Source organism: Sciurus carolinensis, chromosome 15 (genome assembly GCF_902686445.1).
Source record: "Sciurus carolinensis chromosome 15, mSciCar1.2, whole genome shotgun sequence".
Taxonomy (NCBI): Eukaryota; Metazoa; Chordata; class Mammalia; order Rodentia; family Sciuridae; genus Sciurus; species Sciurus carolinensis.
In genome coordinates, this window is record NC_062227.1 from 42,786,465 (window position 1) to 42,810,184 (window position 23,720).

Below are 23,720 nucleotides of genomic sequence, written 5' to 3' on the forward strand. Positions count from 1 at the left end.
TCCAGAGTGCATCTCTAAACTTTTGAAAAGTCCTTTCCCCACAAACAAGTTCCAAAGACTTTTGAACCACATGTTAAGTTAATCCCAGCAACAACCCCATTTCATGGTAACAATTTGTGTTTTTGTCCGTTTTTTCAACACTGTGATGAAAAAACCAGACAAGAAAAATCTTAGAGGAGGAAAAGTTTATTTGGTGCTCACAGTTTCAGTGATCTTAGTCCATAGATGGCTAACTCCACTGCCATGGGCCAGAACATCATGGCAGAGGATTAACCTCCCACTTAATCCATATCAGAGGATTAATACACTCATTAGGTTAAAGCTCTCATAACCCAATTACTTCACCTCTAAACTTTCTTGCATTGTCTTACACATGTGCCTTTGGATGACCCTTCACATCTAAACCATAACAGATGGCACAAAGTGGAGGGGTGTCTTTGCAGGAGTTAAGGACCTTGAGATGGAAAGATTATCCTGGATTACCTTGGTGAGCAACAAAAGAAAGAGCCAAGGGAGATTTTACCACATGTGCATATGCCCATGTGTGCACAAAGGAGGTGATGTAAAGGTACAGCAGAGAGGTTTGAAGCTGTAGGTCTTGGGCTAGGCAGATAGCTCAGTTGGTAGAGTGCTTGCCTCACATGCTCAAGGTAAGTGGGTTCAATCCCCATTACCACACACACAAAAAAAGATGTTGGCCTTAAAGATTGGAGTGATGTGACTACAAGTCAAGGAAAGCTGGCAGTCACTCTAAGGTGAAAGAAACAACTTCCTACAACTTCCAAGGGTAGTGTACCCAGTTGAAATATTCATCTCAGCTGATTTCAGACATTTGGCTTTCATAACTGTGAGAAAACAAAATTTCTATTTGTTTAAACCACCAAATTGGTGTTCATTTGTTTGGGCAGGAACAGAAAACTATAACGACAAACTAGAAAATAAAATAATGATGCAAGGTCAATTAAACTTCAACAGTTGTTTTTTTTTTTTTTTTGAATTTTTTTTTTAATTGGTAAACTGGATTCTATAAGTGTCATGAAGAAAAAAATCCAGAAGAGCTAAGATAATCTTAAAGAACAATAATAAAATTGCCTGGTTTAAATCACTAGGTTATAATTTTAGTCAAGAGCTACATTAGCTAGGAAAGTTTGGTATTAGAGCAGACATAGATCCAAAAATAAATGATTAAAGATAGATGATAGATAGGAAACAATATTTTATAGACTTAGATCAAGTTTTATTTAAAATTATTCTAGAAAAATCACTGTCAGAAAAATTGTCAAATTGAACATCACTAAAATTAATAAATTTCATAACAAAAAAAGACATGACTGAAAAAAATGAAAAGTCATGCCACAGACTTGGAGAAGATATTTATAACACATATATCTAAGAGAGTACTTCTGTTGAAACTACATGGAGATTTCCTTCAAATCCATAAGAAAAACATAGAGTAAAAAAAGTAAAATAAGTTTTTATGGTCTGTCATGGAAGAGGGCATCAAAATAGCCAATAAATAATATAAAGGAGTTTGGTATCATTACCTTTCTGGTAAATTCAAATTAAAGAAGTAAGGAGAAAACATTGCATAGGAGACTGGCAATATAAAGAGCTGATGGGGTTATGGAGCAGCTGGAAATGTTGTATGCTGCTGGTAGAACTGTAATAGGGTACAACTATTTTGGAAAGAAATTTAGCAGTTACCTCCTAAACTGAAACATATACTTATAGTAAGAACATAGCGTAACACAGTGCCCAATATACATCTAAGAGAAATCAGCACTTATGTCCAAGGAAACAAAGGTTCAATAACATTCATGGTAGTTTCATTCATGAAATTCCAAAAGATAAAATAATCAAGTCCATAAATAGGAAAAGGATTAAAAATTACATTATATTTACATTATAGACTACTTCACAATAATAACAAAAGAACAATTTGTTGATCCACAAGGACATGAATGAATATAGTCGATAGCATAGTGAGTGAAAAGAGGCTAGACACCATAGTACACATGCTGTGTGTTCATATAAAATCCAAGAACAGGCAAAATTAACCTATGGCAATAGAAATTAGAATTATTCTACGCCTTTCAGAGTGGGGTAGAGGATAGTACAGAGAAAGAAGTCCTTATTATAACAAGAACAAGAAAGAGTTTGGGAGAAACAAGACCTAGAGCCAAATCTCCCCAGTAATCTCAACTAAGGCTTCCCTACATCAGCAGGAAGGGACCCAAGCCCAACAACAACAATAATAATAAATAATAAATAATGAAGTAAGTACATCTATTAAGAAAACAATGCACCAATTTGCACATCCTCACCAACACCTATTGTTGTTTGAATTCTCGGTAATAGTCAATCTACTTAGGGTGAGATGAAATCTTAGGGTAGTTTTGATTTGCATTTCTCTTATTACTAGAGATGTTGAACATTTTTTGGTATATCTGTTGATAGTTTGTAAATCTTCTTCTGTGAAGTGTCTGCTCAATTCCTTGGCCCATTTGTTGATTGGGTTATTTGTGTTCTTGGTATAAAGTTTTTTGAGTTCTTTATAAATTCTGGACATTAGTGCATATGGTAAAGATTTTCTCCCACTCCATAGACTCTCTCTTGACATTGTTGATTGTTTCCTTTACTGAGAAAAAGCTTTTTAGTTTGAGTCTATCCCATTTATTGATTCCTGCTTTTATTTCTTATGCTTTGGGAGTCTTGTTAAGAAAATCTGGTTCTAAGCTAACATGATAAAGATTTGGGCCTATTTTTTCTTCTATTTGGTGCAGGATCTCTGGTCTAATTCCTAGGTCCTAATTCCTAGGTCTAATTCCTAGTTTTGTACAGGGTGAGAGATAGGGGTTTAATTTCATTTTGCTGCATATGGATTTCCAGTTTTCCCAGCATCATTTGTTGAAGAGGCTATCTTTTGTACATTGTATGTTTTTGGCACCTTTGTCTAGTACGAGATAACTGTATTTATGTGGGTTGTATCCGTGTCCTCTATTCTGTACCATTGGTCTGCCTGTCTATTCTGGTGCCAACACCATGCTGTTTGTGTTACCATTGCTCTGTAATACATTTGAAGTTCTGGTATTTTGATACCACCTGCTTTGTTCTTCCTGCTAAGGATTGCTTTGGTTATTCTGGTTCTCTTATTCTTTTTTTTTTATTGTAAACAAATGGGATACATGTTGTTTCTCTATTTGTACATGGAGTCAAGGCATACCATTTGTGTAATCATAAATTTACATAGGGTAATGTTGTTTGATTCATTCTGTTATTTTTCCCTCCCCCCACCCCTCTTTTCCCTCTATACAGTCCTTCCTTCCTCCATTCTTACCACCCTCCTTAACCCTAATCCTAAACCTAATCCTAACCCTAATGCTAACCCCTCCCACCCCCCATTATATGTCCTCATCCACTTATCAGCAAGATCATTCATCCTTTAGTTTTTTGAGATTGGTTTATCTCACTTAGCATGATATTCTCCAATTTCATCCATTTGCCTGCAAATACCATAACTTTATCTTTCTTTATGCCGGAGTAATTTTCCATTGTATATATATGCCACAGTTTCTTTATCCATTCATCAATTGAAGGACATCTAGGTTGGTTCCACAATCTGGCTATGGTGAATTGAGCAGCGATGAACATTGATGTGACTGTATCTCTGTAGTATGCTGATTTTAAGTCCTTTGGGTATAGGCCAAGGAGTGGGAGAGCTGGGTCAAATGGTGGTTCCATTCCAAACTTTCTGAGAAATCTCCTACTGCTTTCCAGAGTGGCTGCACTAATTTGCAACCCCACCAGCAATGTATGAGTGTACCTTTTTTCCCACATCCTCGCCAACACCTATTGTTGCTTGTACTCTTGATAATTGCCATTCTAATTGGGGTGAGATGGAATCTTAGGGTAGTTTTGATTTGCATTTCTCTTATTACTAGAGATGTTGAACATTTTTTCATATATCTGTTGATTGCTTGTACATCTTCTTCTGTGAAGTGTCTGTTCATTTCCTTAGCCCATTTATTGATTGGATTATTTGCATTCTTGGTGTAGAGTTTTTTGAGTTCTTTATAGATTCTGGAAATTAGCGCTCTATCTGAAGTCTGAGTGTTCACATTACTGAGAGTTTCCTTTGCTGAGAGAAAGCTTTTTTAGTTTGAATCTATCCCAGTTGTTGATTCTTGCTTTTATTTCTTGTGCTATGGGAGTCCTGTTAAGGAAGTCTGATCCTAAGCCAACAAATTGAAGATTTAGACCTACTTTTTCTTCTATAAGATGGTTCTCTTATTCTTCCAAATGAATTTCATGATTGCTTTCTCTATTTCTATGAGGTGTGTCATTGGAATTTTCAGTGGAATGGCACTGAATCTGTACAGCACTCATACATTGCTGGTGGGATTGCAAATTGGTGCAGCTACTCTGGAAAAGTAGTATGGAGATTCCTCAGAAAACTTGAAGTGGAACCACCAGTTGATCCAGCTATCCCACTCCTTGGCCTATATCCGAAGGACTTAAAATCTGCATACTACAGTGATGCAGCCACATCAATGTTTATAGCAACTCAGTTCACAATAGCTAAGCTATGGAACCAACCTAGAGGCCCTTCAACAGATGAATGTATAAAGAAACTGTGGCATATACACACAATGAAATATTATTCAGTCATAAAGAAGAATAAAATTATGGTATTTGCAAGTAAATGGATGGAGTTCTCTAACTGAGAATATCATGCTAAGTGAGATAAGTCAATCCCAAAACACCAAAGGTCGAATGTTTCCCCTGATAAGTGGATGATGATACTTAATGGGTGGGGGAGGGGGTAAGGGAAGAATGGAGGAAGGATGGATTGTGTAGAAGGAAATGAGGGGTGGGGAGAGGGGAGGAAAGATAATGGAATGAGACAAACAGCATTACCCTATGTATATGTATGATTACACAAATGGGGTGACTTATGTACAACCAGAGACACAAAAAGTTGAACCCCATTTTTGTACAATGAATCAAAAAATTTAAAAAAAAAGAAAAGAAAAGAAAAAGAAGGGCTTAATATCAAGATGGCAGAGTAGAAGATGTTACTTTCCAAGCTGCTCCGCAGTATGAGACCAGCTCCTTTTTGAGGTAGGTGAAAAGAGAAATCTTACTGTGGGATCTAACACGGAACTCTCAGAACTTTCTCTCTAGCTGCAGAAGTTTGGATAGAATAAAATAATTTTTAAAAGGAAGAAAAATCCCACCGCCGGCACAGAGGGCCACCAATGCAGATCCACCACAGGTAAATCCGAGCTGGGGGCTAAGAAATCCTGCATTTCAGGTGGCACCGTGGCGTGTCCTGAAATGGAGAAATCAGTGACCAAGGACACTGTGGAGCTGATCCAGTGGGTGGACTACCCTATATCCTCCCGTGGGAGAGCCGCCCACACCTCCCGGTAGCCCAGGAGAGTTCAAAGATAGCCACCGTCTTCGCCCAGCCCGGGGGATTCCAGCTGGGTCTGAAAACCTGACCTGGCAGAGGCCCACCACCACACAACCCCGAGTGCGACTGGAAAACCAGGTGAAAATTAGACACGAAGAGTGTTGTACCCAGGGGACTTCAGGGCTCTCGGCCCCAGAAATTCCAGGTGCCTCTCACACTTTGAGTCTCCTGGTGGGTTCGCAGGACCAGCGAGGGCGCCCCGGGAACTTCATGGGCAGGGAGGGGGCAGTGAATGTGACTTTGGGACTGAGCGCAAGAGGCAGAGAGATGCGGGTGGCAGAGGGGGCGAAGGACTGGCTCCTCCACTGCACAAGAATAAGCCAGGGGAGACTCCTCCAGGGATGCAGACTCCCAGCAAGGATGGCAAGCAGCTGTACTCCAGAGATGTGCTGATTTAAAAGCTTCAGATCAAACGTCATTCAACAAAGCACCTAGGGTCTAGCTAGACCCACACTCCTGCTCCAGGAGCTCCGCCTCTGGGAATTCTCACAGAACTCTACAGTGACCGCTCTCTGTGAGCGGAGCAGACAGCACCCTCCAACCCGCCCCACCTCATTCTGCAGAGATGGGAAGCTGAGAACCAGCAACTTGACTAGCTCCACAAAAAGAAGGACTTGACAGACTCTGGCTACTAATCTGTGCGCAATACATACCTCAAGAAAAAAAAATGGAAAGAAAGATTATTGGGAATGGACAGAATTCCAAGACAAAGAAGGTGTCCGTCAGTATTTTAGGAAGATATAACAACTTAAACTTGAATGCATCTGAGAATATAGCTTCAAAATACATAAAGCAAAAAGTTGATGGAATCACCAAAAATTAGGTAGACAGATATACCGCTATGATGGGCAATACTGTAGTTCTTTCTCAACCCTTGAGGGAAAAGTAGTAAAAAATCAGTAATGATGGTACATCTCCAAAATCACCTTGGGATCTTTTAAAAGTACAGATTCTCATTCAGTAGGACTGGGTTGAGCCTGAGATCCTATATTTTGAAAACGGACCAGATAATGCTAATGTTGTTATGCAAAGGTTAATCTCTATAATAGAAAACTTGATTCCAGAAATAGCTGAAAATAAACTCAACAAATGAAATTAAATGTTGTATTCAATTACATGAGAAATACTTAACAAAATATATGTATATGTATAAACATATATACACACACATATATATACATGTGCATATGTTTCTATTATTGCATATGTGTATGTGTGTGTGTGTGTGTGTACTATGTCACTAAACCAGCTGTTAAGACTTATAATTTTTAGGGCTAGAGCTCTATAATGTTCTCTGAGTAAAATACAATTTAACTAGAAAGCAATAATAAAAAGATAATTAGAACTTACAATTAAAAATTTTAATACATATGTTTAAATATATTTTTAATAACCCAGAACTCAAAAAAATCATGATGAAAATTTTAAAATATATCTGAGGTTGGATGATAATGAAAATACAATAGATCTAGTGAGTTAAAAAATAGATTTATCCATTAAATAATAGATCATCTTTAAGTACATTTCGACTACATATTGGATGTGAGGAAACAGAAGCACCTTAACAAATGAATGTTATCTAGTTCATAGAATTTTGTATAAGTTGTGTGTTCATTGTGCTCATATTTATTTGAAAATCCATAATTAATGAATTGATTAAGTAAGTGAAATTTTATGATGACAACCGGAACCATAAAGAATTTAAAGTCATAAAGAATGAAAGCACCTGGAAGAAAATCAGCAATTACAAATACATCGAAAACAAATGTGAGGGCTGGAGATATAGCTCAGTTGGTAGAGTGCTTGCCTCATAAGCACAAGACCCTCGGTTCAATCCCCAGTACCACGAAAAAAAAGATAAAAATATCTTATTAATAATAGGTAAGATATAATTAATATGCATATTTTTAAATACTCATTTTATTATTAAGTAAATAAAGTTAAATAAATGCTATTTATAATTAATGCATTAATATGTAATATTTCATAATATCTCCTATTTTTAAAAATACAAGGTCGTCACTTTTGTACATGGATAGCAGGGATATATATTGTTATCCTTAGACAATTTGACAATCTATATGAAAAGCTTTAAAGTAATAGAAATATACTGCTTTAAGAATTTATATAAATTTACAAATATAAAATGCACATATTTTAACATATAAGCTTGTCAATAAGCTAGATATAGGTAATTTAAAATCTTATTATCTGAAAATTTTTGAACCATAATATATAGTACATTTTGAATTAGAATTTTATTTCTAAATGCTATAAGTAGCGTTTATGAAAAATTCTTACTTGTACTTCTCTATGCTTGCTTCATCAAGGGAAATATCTTTATCCATTCTTTCTTTAGCTTCTTTAACTCTCAATTTGGAATTTTCAAAGGCATCTTTAAGTTCTTCAAGTTGTTCATGAACTTGTCTGTACTGTTCCACTACCTAGATGTAAAAAGTACTTTTTCTAACGTATGTACTTAATGGTTAATTAAAAGAAATAACTTTAACTTAGGGAACTTATAATTTAGATAAAAAGTTCTTCATAGGAGAGCCTTTCTGACCAGAACAAGCTCCGAGTCCCGGAGCCAGTGCAGCTCAGCGTACTCTGGCACGCAAGCAGATTCAGGGTCCAGACAGGGCAGCCAGAGACTTCCCCAAGTAGTCTGGACCCCTGCGGTGGGAGGTGCCGTTCAAGGCTAGCCTCTCGGAGCTGACCGCCCAGTGAGAGACTTTCTACATAGAACCAGCCACAAGCCCCCGAACCAACGGAGAGCCTCGATCCGCAAACAGCCTCTGGGATCAGGGCAGGGCAGCCAGACACCTCTTCAGGCGGCTCTGCCCACTCCGGCTGCAGGCTCTCTTCTCGGGGCGATCCAAGATGGTGGCCTAGAGGGAGACTGCACCCCCTGTCGCTCCAGAACCCAGGAGTTAAGAAGGGGAGGCATTGAGAGACTCGGACTGAAATAGAGCCACGGGTGAGTCTGCCCACTGGGTAAAGCTCGGCCCGGGGGGCAGGCCCAGATAGAGGTGGCTTATTGGAGCCGGGCAGGGCAGCTAGAGTCTTCCCAAGGTAGCCTTCCACACTCCGGCAGTGAGCTCCTCCCACACAGCCAGCTGCACGGTGCAGGCCCACAGTGAGAGCATTTCAGCACAGAGCCAGTTCCAAATCGTGGAACCAGTAGGGGGCTAGGGGCAGTTTTCTTCGGATACGCTGCTTTATCAGATTCCTCCAAGACATCAGGCTACTGAAGGCTGGGAGGTGATACACTGGAAATCTACCGGGACACTATAAGCCAATAGCGGAAAACTGCAATATCTCAGGGTCCCACTGACAACTGACCAATATGAGAAACAAGGGAAGAAAATGTCCCAAACAAACCTAGATACTACATCAATAAAACCCAATAACAGCACAGCAGAAGAAATGTCAGAAAGGGAGTTCAGAATGTACGTAATTAAAACGATCAGGGAAGCTAATGAGGAGATGAAAGAGCAAATGCAGGCATTGAAGGAGGAGATGAAAGAGCAAATGCAGGCATTAAATGATCGCACCAATCAACAGTTAAAAGAGCAAATACGGGAAGCAAGAGATCATTTCAATAAAGAGTTAGAGATACTGAAAAAAAAACAAACTGAAATACTTGAAATGAAGGAAACAATAAACCAAGTTAAAAACTCCATAGAAAGCATAACCAATAGAATGGAGCACCTGGAAGACAGAACCTCAGACATTGAAGACAAATTATTTAATCTTGAAAGCAAAGTTGGCCAAACAGAAAAGATGGTAAGAAATCATGAACAGAATCTACAAGAATTATGGGATATCATGAAAAGGCCAAATTTAAGAATTATTGGGATTGAGGAAGGCTTAGAGAAACAAACCAAAGGAATGAACAATCTATTCAATGAAATAATATCAGAAAATTTCCCAAATCTGAAGAATGAAATGGAAAACCAAGTACAAGAGGCTTATAGAACTCCAAACATACAAAATTACAACAGACCCACACCAAGGCACATTATTATGAAAATACCTAACATACAAAATAAAGACAGAATTTTAAAGGCCGCGAGAGAAAAGAATCAAATTACATTCAGAGGGAAACCAATAAGAATATCAGCAGATTTTTCAATCCAGACCCTAAAAGCCAGAAGGGCCTGGAACAACATTTACCAAGCCCTGAAAGAAAATGGATGCCAACCAAGAATCTTATACCCAGCAAAACTTACCTTCAAATTTGACAATGAAATAAGATCCTTCCATGATAAACAAAAGCTAAAGGAATTTACAAAAAGAAAGCCAGCATTACACAACATTCTCAGCAAAATATTCCATGAGGAAGAGATGAAAAACAACGATGCAAATCAGCAACAGGAGGCGCTAGCCTAAAGGAATAGCCAAATAAAGGAGAAACCAAATCATGTCAAAAACAAATATGAGTCAATTGACTGGGAATACAAATCATATCACAATAATAACCCTGAATGTTAATGGCCTGAATTCATCAATCAAAAGACACAGACTGGCAGATTGGATTAAAAAGAAAAATCCAACAATATGCTGCCTGCAAGAGACTCATCCATAGAAAGAGACACCCATAGACTAAAGGTGAAAGGATGGGGAAAAACATACCATGCACACGGACACAGCAAAAAAGCTGGAGTATCCATCCTCATTTCAGATAATGTGGACTTCAAACCAAAACTAGTCAGAAGGGATAAAGAAGGACATTTCATACTGCTTAAGGGAAGCATAAATCAGCAAGACTTAACAATCATAAATATCTATGCCCCAAATATTGGCTCATCCACGTACGTCAAACAAATCCTTCTCAATTCCAGAAATCAAATAGACCACAACACAATCATACTAGGCGATTTTAACACACCTCTCTCACCACTGGATAGATCGTCCAAACAAAAATTGAATAAAGAAACTATAGATCTCAACAACACAATCAGCAATTTAGACTTAACAGACATATATAGAATATACCATCCAACAAAGAACGAATACACTTTCTTCTCAGCAGCACATGGATCCTTCTCTAAAATAGACCATATTTTATGCCACAAAGCTACTGTTAGCAAATACAAGAAGATAGAGATACTACCTTGTACTCTATCAGATCATAATGGATTGAAATTAGAAATAAATGACAGAATAAAAAACAGAAACTTCTCCAATACTTGGAGACTAAATAATACACTATTATATGATGAATGGATAACAGAAGACATCAGGAGGGAAATAAAAAAATTCTTAGAAGTAAACGAGAACAAAGACACATCATATCAAAATCTCTGGGACACTATGAAAGCAGTACTTAGAGGAAGATTTATTTCATGGGGTGCATTCAAAAAAAGAAGTAGAAATCAACAAATAAACGACTTAACACTACAGCTCAAAGCACTAGAAAAAGAAGAGCAGACCAATACCAAAAGTAGTAGAAGACAGGAAATAGTTAAAATCAGAGCCGAAATCAACGAAATCGAAACAAAAGAAACAATTGGAAAAATTAACAAAATAAATAGTTGGTTCTTTGAAAAAATAAATAAAATTGATAAACCCTTAGCCACACTAACAAAGAGAAAGAGGGAGAAAACCCAAATTACTAAAATTCGGAATGAACAAGGAAACATCACAACAGACACGAGTGAAATACAAAACATAATTAGAAGCTATTTTGAAAATCTATACTCCAACAAAACAGAAAACCTCGAAGACATCAACAAATTTCTAGAGACATATGAATTACCTAAACTGAACGAGGAGGACATACACAACCTAAATAAACCAATTTCAAGCAATGAAATAGAAGAGGTCATCAAAAGCCTACCAACAAAGAAAAGTCCAGGACCAGATGGGTTCTCAGCCGAGTTCTACAAAACCTTTAAAGAAGAGCTCATTCCAATACTCCTCAAACTATTCCATGAAATAGAAGAGGAGGGAACCCTCCCAAACTCGTTCTATGAAGCCAATATCACCCTGATACCTAAACCAGACAGAGACACATCGAGGAAAGAAAATTTCAGACCAATATCCTTAATGAACATCGACGCAAAAATTCTCAACAAAATTTTAGCAAATCGCATACAAATATATATTAAAAAGATAGTGCACCACGATCAAGTGGGTTTTATCCCAGGGATGCAAGGTTGGTTCAACATCTGGAAATCAATAAATGTCATTCACCATATCAACAGACTTAAAGTCAAGAATCACATGATTATTTCAATAGATGCAGAAAAAGCATTTGATAAAATACAGCATCCCTTCATGCTCAAAACACTAGAAAAAATTGGGGTAGTGGGAACATTCCTAAACATTATAAAGGCAATCTACGCTAAGCCCATGGCTAATATCATTCTAAATGGTGAAAAACTGAAAGCGTTCCCCCTAAAAACTGGAACAAGGCAGGGATGCCCTCTTTCACCACTTCTATTCAACATCGTCCTTGAGACTCTAGCCAGAGCAATCAGAAAAACCAAAGAAATTAAAGGGATACGAATAGGAAAAGAAGAACTCAAACTATCCCTGTTCGCTGATGACATGATTATATATTTAGAGGAATCTGGAAATTCCACCAGAAAACTTTTAGAACTCATAAGTGAATTCAGTAAAGTAGCAGGTTACAAGATCAATGCTCATAAATCCAATGCATTTTTATACATAAGTGATGAATCTTCAGAAAGAGAAATTAGGAAAACTACCCCATTCACAATAGCATCGAAAAAAATAAAATACTTGGGAATCAATCTCACAAAAGAGGTGAAAGACCTCTACAATGAGAACTACAGAACACTAAAGAAAGAAATTCAAGAAAACCTTAGAAGATGGAAAGATCTCCCATGTTCCTGGATAGGCAGAATTAATATCGTCAAAATGGCTATACTACCTAAAGTGCTATATAGATTCAATGCAATTCCAATTAAAATCCCAATGATGTACCTTGCAGAAATAGAGCAAGCAATTATGAAATTCATCTGGAAGAATAAAAAACCTAGAATAGCTAAAGCAATCCTCAGTAGCAAGAGCCAAGCAGGGGGTATTGCAATACCAGATCTTCAACTCTACTACAAAGCAATAGTAACAAAAACGGCATGGTATTGGTACCAAAATAGACAGGTAGATCAATGGTACAGAATAGAGGACATGGACACAAACCCAAATAAATACAATTTTCTCATACCAGACAAAGGGGCCAAAAATATGCAATGGAGAAAAGATAGCCTCTTCAACAAATGGTGCTGGGAAAACTGGAAAATCATATGCAATAGAATGAAATTAAACCCCTATCTCTCACCCTACACAAAACTCAACTCAAAATGGATCAAGGACCTTGGAATCAGACCAGAGACCCTGCATCTTATAGAAGAAAAAGTAGGTACAAATCTTCAACTTGTTGGCTTAGGATCAGACTTCCTTAACAGGACTCCCATAGCACAAGAAATAAAAGCAAGAATCAACAACTGGGATAGATTCAAACTAAAAAGCTTTCTCTCAGCAAAGGAAACTATCAGAAATGTGAAGAGAGAGCCTACAGAGTGGGAGAATATTTTTGCCAACCATACCTCAGATAGAGCGCTAATTTCCAGAATCTATAAAGAACTCAAAAAACTCTACACCAAGAATACAAATAATCCAATCAACAAATGGGCTAAGGAAATGAACAGACACTTCACAGAAGAAGATGTACAAGCAATCAACAGATATATGAAAAAATGTTCAACATCCCTAGTAATAAGGGAAATGCAAATCAAAACTACCCTAAGATTTCATCTCACCCCAATTAGAATGGCGATTATCAAGAATACGAGCAACAATAGGTGTTGGCGAGGATGTGGTGAAAAAGGAACACTCATACATTGCTGGTGGGGTTGCAAATTAGTGCAGCCACTCTGGAAAGCAGTGTGGAGATTCCTCAGAAAGCTTGGAATGGAAACACCATTTGACCCAGCGATCCCACTCCTTGGTCTATACCCAAAGGACTTAAAATCAGCATACTACAGAGATACAGTCACATCAATGTTCATTGCTGCTCAATTCACCATAGCCAGATTGTGGAACCAACCTAGATGCCCTTCAGTTGATGAATGGATAAAGAAACTGTGGCATATTTATACAATGGAATATTACTCCGCAATGAAGAATGATAAAATTATGGCATTTGTAGGCAAATGGTCGAAATTGGAGAATATCATGCTAAGTGAGATAAGCCAATCTCAAAAAACTAAAGGACGAATGATCTCGCTGATAAGCGGATGAGGACATATAATGGGGGTGGGAGGGGTTAGCATTAGGTTTAGGGTTAGGTTTAGAGTTAGGCTAAGGAGAGCGGTAAGAATGAAGGAAAGAAGGACTGTATAAAGGGAAAAGGGTGGGAGGGGTGGGGGGGAAGGGAAAAAAAAGAAACATCATTACCCTATGTAAACATAAAAAAATAAATTAAAAAAAAAAAAAAAAGAATGTGAAAAACAACCTAGAAAGATATCAAACAGATTCTAGAGAACTTGCTGAATGTCCTATAATACAGATGTGTGTGTATAAATGAATGTAGGTAGGAATGTATTTATATACAGGTGCACATGTGCATGCATATGCATATGTATGTGTCACATTTTAAGATGATATGTATTGTCTGTCACACTTGCTGATGTGATTATGTGATTGACCTAATGTTCTAATGTAGATTGTTTACCACTTGCAAACCACTGTCAATGACTGTTAGAAGAGAGGTAAAAAGAACCCTTTTCCATACTCTAGGAATGCACAAACTTCCATTGTGCTTTAGTATATTTTCCCCATCTACTCATTAATGAACAATGTTCAACAATTTAAGTTATGTTATCTTTAATGAATCTCTGTAGGATACGTAAGTCACCTGTATGTAATGACATATTGTTCAAGTATATAGACACGTATTTAAAAAAAAAAAAAAAAAGTTCTTCATACACATTTTCTTCCCATATTTAGTAAAAAATGGAGTTTGAGGTTTCCTTTACCCTGGCCACTAGAGGTATACAAAAGTTGTTAACAAAATAACATCAATATCCAGATGAACATGTCCAAAATAAAATCACTATCTTTTCACTTTCCAAAACATTGTTCTTTATTGTTTTCACTGTGCAAATAATATTTCTCTGTAGAAAAATATGAAAACACAGATGAATAAAGAAAATCACCTGTATTTCCTTCAACCAGGAATAACCATTTTTATCTCAGTGTAATAGTTCAAAATATTTAATTTTTACCAGTTTCATTTATTAACGAATATCATAAACAGTCCCTTTTACTTCTGCAATTCTCCCTTCTGTGTCTCTATCTATCATCAATCTACCTACCTCTGAAACATATCATTTTTATATATTCTTCCTTCATACACATATTTTTCCTCCCTCAGCTAATTGTTACTTATATGAACATCATGCACAACTTGATGTGTACAGCATAGGAGGGGTGCATAGCATAAGCATTACTGTGATGGAAGACTCATTAGTGAACTGCACTACCTGAAGCATTTTCCTCAGTTGTATTATTACAGGAAAATACACCAAGTAAGAAGATAAGGATTTTTATAAATATTGGTTGCTAAATTACTCTCCAGAAAAGGAGTAACAATTTGTATTCTTACCAACAGAACAAAAGGGAACCATGTTTCAAAGTCCTTTCCGTTTTAAATTATTTTGTTCTAAAAAAGTTTTCAAATTAACAGACTAAAGTGGTAAGTTGTCCATGTAAATTTTATTAGAGTTTGATGATTCTTTACATAACAATTTTGGAATGTCTGATATTTTATATTATAGTGAGCCTTCCTGTCTTAGAATATATATATGTACATATATATACATATAGAGAGAAACTATATATTTATACATCATATTGTATCTTCATATTTATCACTAAGAATTTATAATCATACTCCTACATGTCTGCCTTTATACATTTCTTAATACACATTTAATTACTACTATTGATAATATAAAATTTCCATTTGTATTCTTAACTATTGACAATAGGGAGAAAGATTGGTCATGTTAGTAAATGTATGTGGCATTGGGGAACTAAAATAAACCCATCCCTATCTTTCTCTCTGATTCTTGAAGGACCCTGACTAATGCAGCACCTTGAACCTAACGACTGTCCTATTGTTTCCACATCACTGTACCACTCGTGCATCTTGCATTCCTGGATCAGAGCTTCTGCTTACCCACCTTTAGTTCAACTTGCCACCTTCTAGCTATTCGAGGGTCAAAAATGAGCAAGAGTCTTGCCCTCTTGGTTTCTGCAGTGGAACCGAAGAACTGTGATGAAACTATCTACTATGGGTGGACAACACAGGGGAAAGTAATTCCCCACAAGGCTGATGGGAGGCTCTTACAAAAGGTTATCAAGGTTATCAGGGCCAAGACCTGAAACCTCCACAGCAGAGTGGAAGAAAAGTGATTCCTTAGGAAAAGAAAACATTTTTCATTTATAAAACAAGCATAACTGACCAAACTCAAAAATGAAAAGCAGAATTATGAACAATGAGAGGATCAATCCTTCCTTAGAGAGAAATAGAAATGCAGGCACGGAGACTGTAGGAAAGTGGGGTAGAATAGCTCTTCAGAGCACAGGTTCTACAGCAGGAGTCCTTGTGTTCAATCCCTCCTATGTCTTTATTATTTAGATTTTGGGTAATTTATTTTAACCTTTGTGCCACAGGTTTTCATTTACCAAATAAATATAATAATAGTGCCTGCATTCATGCTTGAATGAGATACACAGAGATTATCAGATATAGTAAGAGTTGTGTTCATAGGGAAAGATTTCCACAACTTCCATAAGCCCCCCAGCAAAAAAAAAAAACAAACCTAGTGTGATGGGCTGACAGATCTGGCTCCATGAGAATGTTATAGGCCAGACTCTAAGGGAAATGACTAAACAGACTCCATTTTCTCTGAGACTCCATGTTATGTAGGAAATAAGCTTCTCCCATGGGAACACCCTGCCTGTGTGCCCATCATCAGTTACTTAGTGTGACATGTTTAGCAATACAAAAATGACAGTTCTTATGAGATGAAAAATTTTCTCTTTTGATTCCTATTGCTCCTAAACAATGTCCCATGTGAACGGTGATTGTGTGGATGTTAGTAACCATTCTTTAGTTTGTACCTATGTAAGGGTATTTTGGCCCACTTCCCCCTCTGTTGATGATCTCATGATGTTGGTCTGTAATTTCAAATCATAGCAACAGACACTTATGATTGATGTGATTTTTGGTATAAGAACCCCTACAACCCTATGGTCGGGGCTGTTCTCCCAATAGCCATTTTTTGGGGCATTGTGTGAGACAGTCAGACAGTCGGCTTACTAAAGACTCTCTTCAATCCCCAGCACCCAAAAAAAAAAAAAAAGACTCCCAAATTTGGACTTCTTAGTGGTGATCAGTCTGTTCTTAAATTGCACCCTATAACACTAGAAAAAGGATAACAAGCTAAACCCAAAAGCAGAAGAAAGGAAATGATAAAGATCAGAGTAGAAATAAAATGAAGAATAGGAAAACAATAGTTAATATCAAAAGTTGGTTTTGAAAAGATAAAATTTGGAAATATTTAGTTAGATTAATCAAGAAAAAAATGAAGAAACTCAAATTACTAAAATCAGAAATGCGACAACCCAATTATCTGCTGTGTCAGACCCCTATCATATTGTAATGTAGTGGCACTAAACCCAAGCACACTGGCTAGGTGTCTGGCATTGTGTAGGCAATTTTGTAATTTCAGTAGGCCTCTGGCCAATGCCTCAAAATTTGGTTAAGACAGCACATGAAAAAAAAAAAAAATCAAATGATGTTATAAACAAAACACTACAAACCTTATATTACATCCCTTCCAGTCCTTGGCGATTGTTAATATGCTTCCTATCTAATATAAAGCTATTTCCCCGCCTCCCAACTACTTGTCAGTCTGTGAACATCCTAGCTAGCTATTGGTTCATCAGTCAGCTTGCAAGTATCCTTCTCTGTTATTGGTCCCGTTAACCGCGGAATTTGACTACTTAAGGATAGCTCCCTGCCATTCTCTCTCTCTTCTTCTCTCCTCACTGTCATGCTGTCTCCTCCATTTCACTCCCCTGCGAGCACACCCTTTCTTTTCCTCTCATTTTCTCTCTTACCCTGCAGGGAGACACTCTGTGTGCTTAATAAACTCCCTTATGTGAGTTCCCGTGTGGGGTGTGGTTTTCTGGGTTCTTATACTATCTTTATGGATTTGTCTATTGTGAATGCCTGTTGTGTCTCATGGAGAGACTGCTACAACTCTGCACGTGAGAATCCCAATCCCTCGAATGGATGAAGAGCCTGAGAGAGAGAGTTGCCTTGCAGGAAGGTCACTGAGCCCCTCACTCCCTTTCCTAGAATTACCTAGAATGTCTGCAATGTGAGGTAGCAGATGGAGACTGCAACAAGTCCAAAACTAGAAGAAAAAAGAAAGGGGTGGGAGAGGGACCAAAAAAAAAAAAAAAAAAAAAAAAAAAAAGCAAAAAGCAAAAACATCACAATACAGGGGAGAAAGTAAGTAAGAATTCTTGGAATGTCTTCCTCACAGATTCCCAAAATGTAAATCAATGTCATGCAGGACACTCCTTATTCCCTTCAGAATTCAAGACATTACACATTTTACTTCTCAGAATCTACAGTGTGTTATAATTTTTTACCTGGTTTTGAGGCCTGGGCTCACAGTTGGCCATTCTTCTCCATGAGCAATGCATTAAATCTGTACCCCCGCAACCACTTCCTGAACTCTCACATTCAGGGTCACTATATACACACCCATCCCTAGTCTCCTCAAGGACAGGTCCCAGACAAGTAGGGAGAGCCTATATGCTGAAGCCTGTTTAAATTATTCAAATTAGCCATTCCACGGGGCTCACAGGATTATAGGGATATAAGTCTAAAATCTATAGTGTAAGCTGACAGGCTGGAGACCCAGGCAAAATTTGCAGTAAGAAACAAAAGCAGTGTGCCAATGGAACTCCTTCCTGTTCTGAGTAGGTCAGTATTATGTTAAGGAATTTAACTGATTGGATGAGGCCCACCCACATTACGAAGGGTAATCACTCTAAATCCACTGATTTAAATGCTAATCTTACCCAAAAAAAACTTCTTAACTGAAACATTCAGAATAATGTTTGGCCAAATAACTGGGCACTGTGGTCCTACCAGGTTGACACATAAAATTAACCAACATAGTGGCTCTGATAGGCTGTACACAAAGTTTGCTATTTTCTTGGGGTGCTAGATGAGTTTGTTGTTTTCCTCCCGAGACCCTGCCTAGTCTTCCAACCATTCAACCACTCTGCTTTCTCTGCCTACAATATTCTCAAGTTCCTCTATCAGAGAAAACCATACTAAACCAACAAAGGGACACTATTTAAACACATGTGGGCCAATTTTTTTAAGTATGACAATAAAAATGTTGACAAAATATGAGTTCTAAGATCACTTAGGATTGGGTTTAGCTGGAAGTAACAGAAATAAGCCAAGTAAGTTGCTTACATGAGAATGCAGGTGTGCCTTTTTCTCACAAAAATGAATTTGAGTCTCCTTTTGCCTTTCTGTCCAGCCATCTCTACAGCTGGTTTCTATTCCTAAAGTTGCTCCATGCTCTACAATGGAAATTAGAGCTATAGCTATCATATCTAGGTTGCTTTTAAGTCAAGAAAATTCCAAAAGGTACTTCCTTTGAGTGAGTTCATTCATTTCAAAGAGCTTTCATAGAAAACCCCATCCAATGATTCCTACCTCCAATCATTAGAAACAGTGAGAAAAGGGGAACTGGGAAACAACTTGACACTGCCTTCCAACCATGCAGAGATGAGTTATTAAGAAAGGACTGGAATTCTTGCCCACAGAGAAAACGCGAGATGTCTTCGGCACTGCCACTTCTCAAGTAATGTGAATTGTTAGAGGCTCTTCAGGGAGAAAGTTGGTATTATCAATAAAATTGAAAATTAGTGTAATCCATATCCCAGTAAACACCCTCCTTGCTAAGAATACCTAGCTAAGAAAAAATTCATGTCAAATCAGCAGTTTTGTCAGCAAATTTTGGAAACAACTTAAACATTCAAGAGAGAAAATGGTTAATAATAAATTGTGAGGTATCTACTTGATGGAACACAGCAATAAAATCAATGATCAGATTATATCAATAATAGCTTGATTAAACTAAGGCAATGTCAGATTAAAGATACAAATTGGACAGTTACACTATTGGTGATACTGTTTATGCCATTTAAAATGATATAGATTATTTTTTAAGCTTATCTGTATATAAAATTAATCAATTTTTTCCTAGAAATAGATGAAATTTATATTAGTTGCCTTTGGGAAGGAGGGAGAAAAATGAAATTGTTAAGGTGAACACAGAAGACATGGAACAACTTATTTTATATACTTTGAAATAATCAAAAATAAATATAACACAAATTTAAGCTTGGCTTTTGTGATAAATATAAATAAATAATTTTTCTATAATATGATCCCATAATAAGAGAGGTAAATGTTAATCAATCATTGAAAACTACTTCACTTACTTTTTTTCATCAACAATTAAATCACTGACATATTCTACTTGCATTCTCCCTCAGTTCAATTATGACTTTAAAAAATATCAGGCTGGCAGGACACAGTGGTGCACACCTATAATCCCAACACCCTGGGAAGCTGAGGCAGGAGGATCTCAAGTTCAAAGCCTGACTCAGCAACTTAGGAAGGCCATAAGCAATATAGCAAGAACCTGTCTCAATATAAAATATTAAAAAAGGGCTGGGGACAAGGCTTAGTGGTTAAGCACCCTAGGTTCAATCCCTAGTACCCCCCAAAAATAATTTTATATGTACCAGGCTGTTTTGTCTCTCCAAAATGTCACTAACAGATTGGCTGATATTAATCTTCCTAGGTATAAAGATAAATGAAGAAAATATAGATAAAATGAGTACCAATAGATTTTAGAGTATACAGTCTATTAAGTCCTATGGAAAATAAATAGCACATCAATTTGAAGAAAAAAGTTAAACCTTTAAAAATATGTTAATTTCTTATGGTAGAAATATTTTTGCATAACTAAGCACCAATCTCTGAGATGCATATCCATGAAGTTATTCTTTTACCTCAGCTTTCTTTTGATAACGCTCCTTAATAACCTGGAGCTCCTGCCTCCGCTTTGATTGCAGTAGAGGACCATGCTGAAGCATGTAATCCATGTCTGTCTGAATCTTTGCATTGGCTTCTTCTAGCTTTGTCTTTTGTTTCTCCACATGTTCCAGTTGATGAGTTCTACTTTCGAGATGCCACTGCAATTCTATAATATCTCTCAAATAGGCATCATGTTCTAGAAGGAGAATCACAAGATCAAAAGAAAATCGGATTTTGAAACAACACATACAGAAAATCTTTGAAAATAAATGAGATGTTTTTGCTTCAGAAATTACTGTGTGTATTTTACTAATTAAAATCTAAATCTAAATAAGGATTATTTTAATATTAAATTGTAAAAGGTTTATTTTAATATTAATTATAAAATACATTGCTTTCTTCATTCATCACTAAACAAATTAAAATGTGTTTTATAAAATAGTATTTATGTACAAATCCTACTCACTATGATCTGTAGATATACTGATCATTATATACCCACACTCTATGTATGCAATTGCTCCTAAGTGAAAACATTGCAAGAGTATTGACCTTCTAAAACCATCCACATGTAAAATGATGAAATTAGAGTTACAAACATCAGAATGGAAAAGGCAAAAATGACTACTGGTGATACAATTATATGACAAAACACAAAAAGAATCTGCTGAAAATCCTTACAAATATAGGATTGTTCATGTAAAAGTAATATACAAAATAAATGTTGATATAAAGAATATGCTGAAAATAATTTTGCACCAACAAAACTATAACCTAAAACAACATGCATAAATCCACTAATAATCCTAACACGAATCAAGCAAGACTGGAAGGCAGAAAAAAAACAAAATGCTATCAAACAACTCAAAAGTGAATTTGAATAAATGGATAAATACACTTTGTTTTGTATAAAAATGTTTGAAATTTTTAACATGGAAATTTCCTTTGATTGCTTTATAAACTTAATTAAATCCCTTCAACCAACCAAGGCAATTTTAGACTGAAAAGATGTCCTCATTGTATTAGCCTCTTAACATTAAAACAATCTTGCATTTTTGGAATAAAACTAGGCAGGTTAGTTGCTGCTTTTAATCTTTTTAAAGAGATTTCTTGATGGAATTTGCCGATGTCTTCACAGGATTATTTTTTACATTTATATTCATGACTGATGCTTATCTATGAATCTTATTAAATCCAAAAAACTTATTTTAATATTGCATTATGAAATACATTGCTTTCTTCATTCATCACCAAAGAAATTAAAATGTGTTTTATAAATTAGTAATTGTTTTAGTAAACTTCTCAATTACAATAGACATACTTACTGATCCTTGTAAACAACCACTCTATGATTCATCTTGCCATTGGTTCTCCATATTTACTCTTTCCATTAGTGTCTTTTAAATGTGCCAACATTTAGCTTTGTGTATCTTCTGAATTGTATATTTTTCACTATTTCCCACTCTGTTATATATGTATTTTTTCATATTTGTACTATCCTCACCTAATTTTGGTTTATAATTTATTCTATGCTTCTTATATCAGCTTCACTTTCTTTTCATTTCTTTTCTCTGAGATTTTATAGAATTTTAAAATTACATATAAACTCCTATTTCTCTATCATACATGTGACTATTTTGGTTATCTATTCATCAATCCAATTTTCTGTGCACTCATTCAGTTCATCAAAATTTAAATAATATTGTAATAAATTTGTTCCTAATATCTTTTTTACTATTAATCAGTGCTACATCTCTCTGTAATTTCATTCCAAATATGATTCATGGATATATTCATGAATGACCTTGATTTTGAATGACCTTGGAATTGAATTGCCATATTCACTCTTTTCATTAGTCTCTTTTTAAAGAGCCAACATTTAGCTTTGTGTATCTGCTGAAAAATGTATTATTTCCATTTTGTTATTGGTTTTCTTATTTTTCTTTGCATTTATTATTTTTGCTTTTTAAATTCTAAAGTCATATTTTTATAATTAATCAGTCCTTTTTGATGCAACAAAATTTCTCTTTAAATAATTGACTTTTCTCACATATGTGAAGATGGTTTTAATGTTTTTTTATTTTTTAAAATTTGTTCTAATTAGTTGTACATGACAGCAGAATGCATTTATACATTTTGATAAATCATGCATAAATGGAGTATAATTTCTCATTTTTCTGATAGTACATATTGTAGGATCACATGGGTCATGCAGTCATATAAGTTTTAATAAGTTTTTAATGATACATTTCTGAATATCTTCTAATTTCTTGGATATGTGCAATGTTTGATTCCATTTTTTCTTACTTTGTCTACCCTCATTATAGACAGAAACAAGCTTAGAAGTGTACTACTGTGGTATTAAATATCACCATCATTATTTTCAAGTTTATCTTACAGTAGATATTTATCTACCCTCTCATTCTATACTCCAGGCTTCTAAATATTTCATTTTCCTACTCCTTCTATTGCAGCAATACATTCCATGGAATTTCTTCAAATTTTAATTACCAATTACATTCTCTTCTGAGTCTAATAAAAAATGAAGCAACTATTGAACTGGTTAGTAATATATTTTTCATTTCTAGTAACATTTTTCCTTTCCTTTTAGCTGTCTTTAAAAAATTGTCTTTGCTTTTATTTTCAAGCATCTCTTTTTAGTTCTCGAAACAAATCATACTTATTTTATAATCTCATGCATAATATAATATCTAAAATTGTTAAGTAAAATTCTGTGGTTTATTTCTACTCATTTGCACTCATTGAATCAGAATCTCTGTATGTTTTATGGAATTTTATGCTGAGCTACTCCTCCCCCCACCACCCACTCACCCAGAACTTTATCTGAGCTGATTCCCTGGTGCCTACATTGAAATTTTTATCTTTCAGAGAGGAAATTTATTTTTGCTCCTGCCAGATGCTTGACTTTTCTATTGACCCACAGAACATCTACATAATATTCTCCACTTAGTTTTCAGACACACAGACAGCTGGAAGTTGAGTCACAAATTCGTTTGAAAGCAGTACATTAATAAAACTCAGGGACATTATTTTCCTCCATTG

General features: G+C 36.0%; 1 protein-coding gene across 1 annotated transcript in view; it reads right to left on the reverse strand.

Moving 5' to 3' along the window:
- Ccdc178 (coiled-coil domain containing 178) overlaps nt 1-23,720 on the reverse strand; it is a 356,910-nt gene that overhangs the window by 299,419 nt on the left and 33,771 nt on the right. Inside the window, exons 6-7 of the mRNA XM_047526223.1 lie at nt 20,633-20,853; nt 7,778-7,920 (exon numbers count right to left, since the gene is read on the reverse strand). Of these exons, the coding sequence (XP_047382179.1) occupies nt 7,778-7,920; nt 20,633-20,853 (364 nt within the window). The remainder of the gene's footprint in view (nt 1-7,777; nt 7,921-20,632; nt 20,854-23,720) is intronic.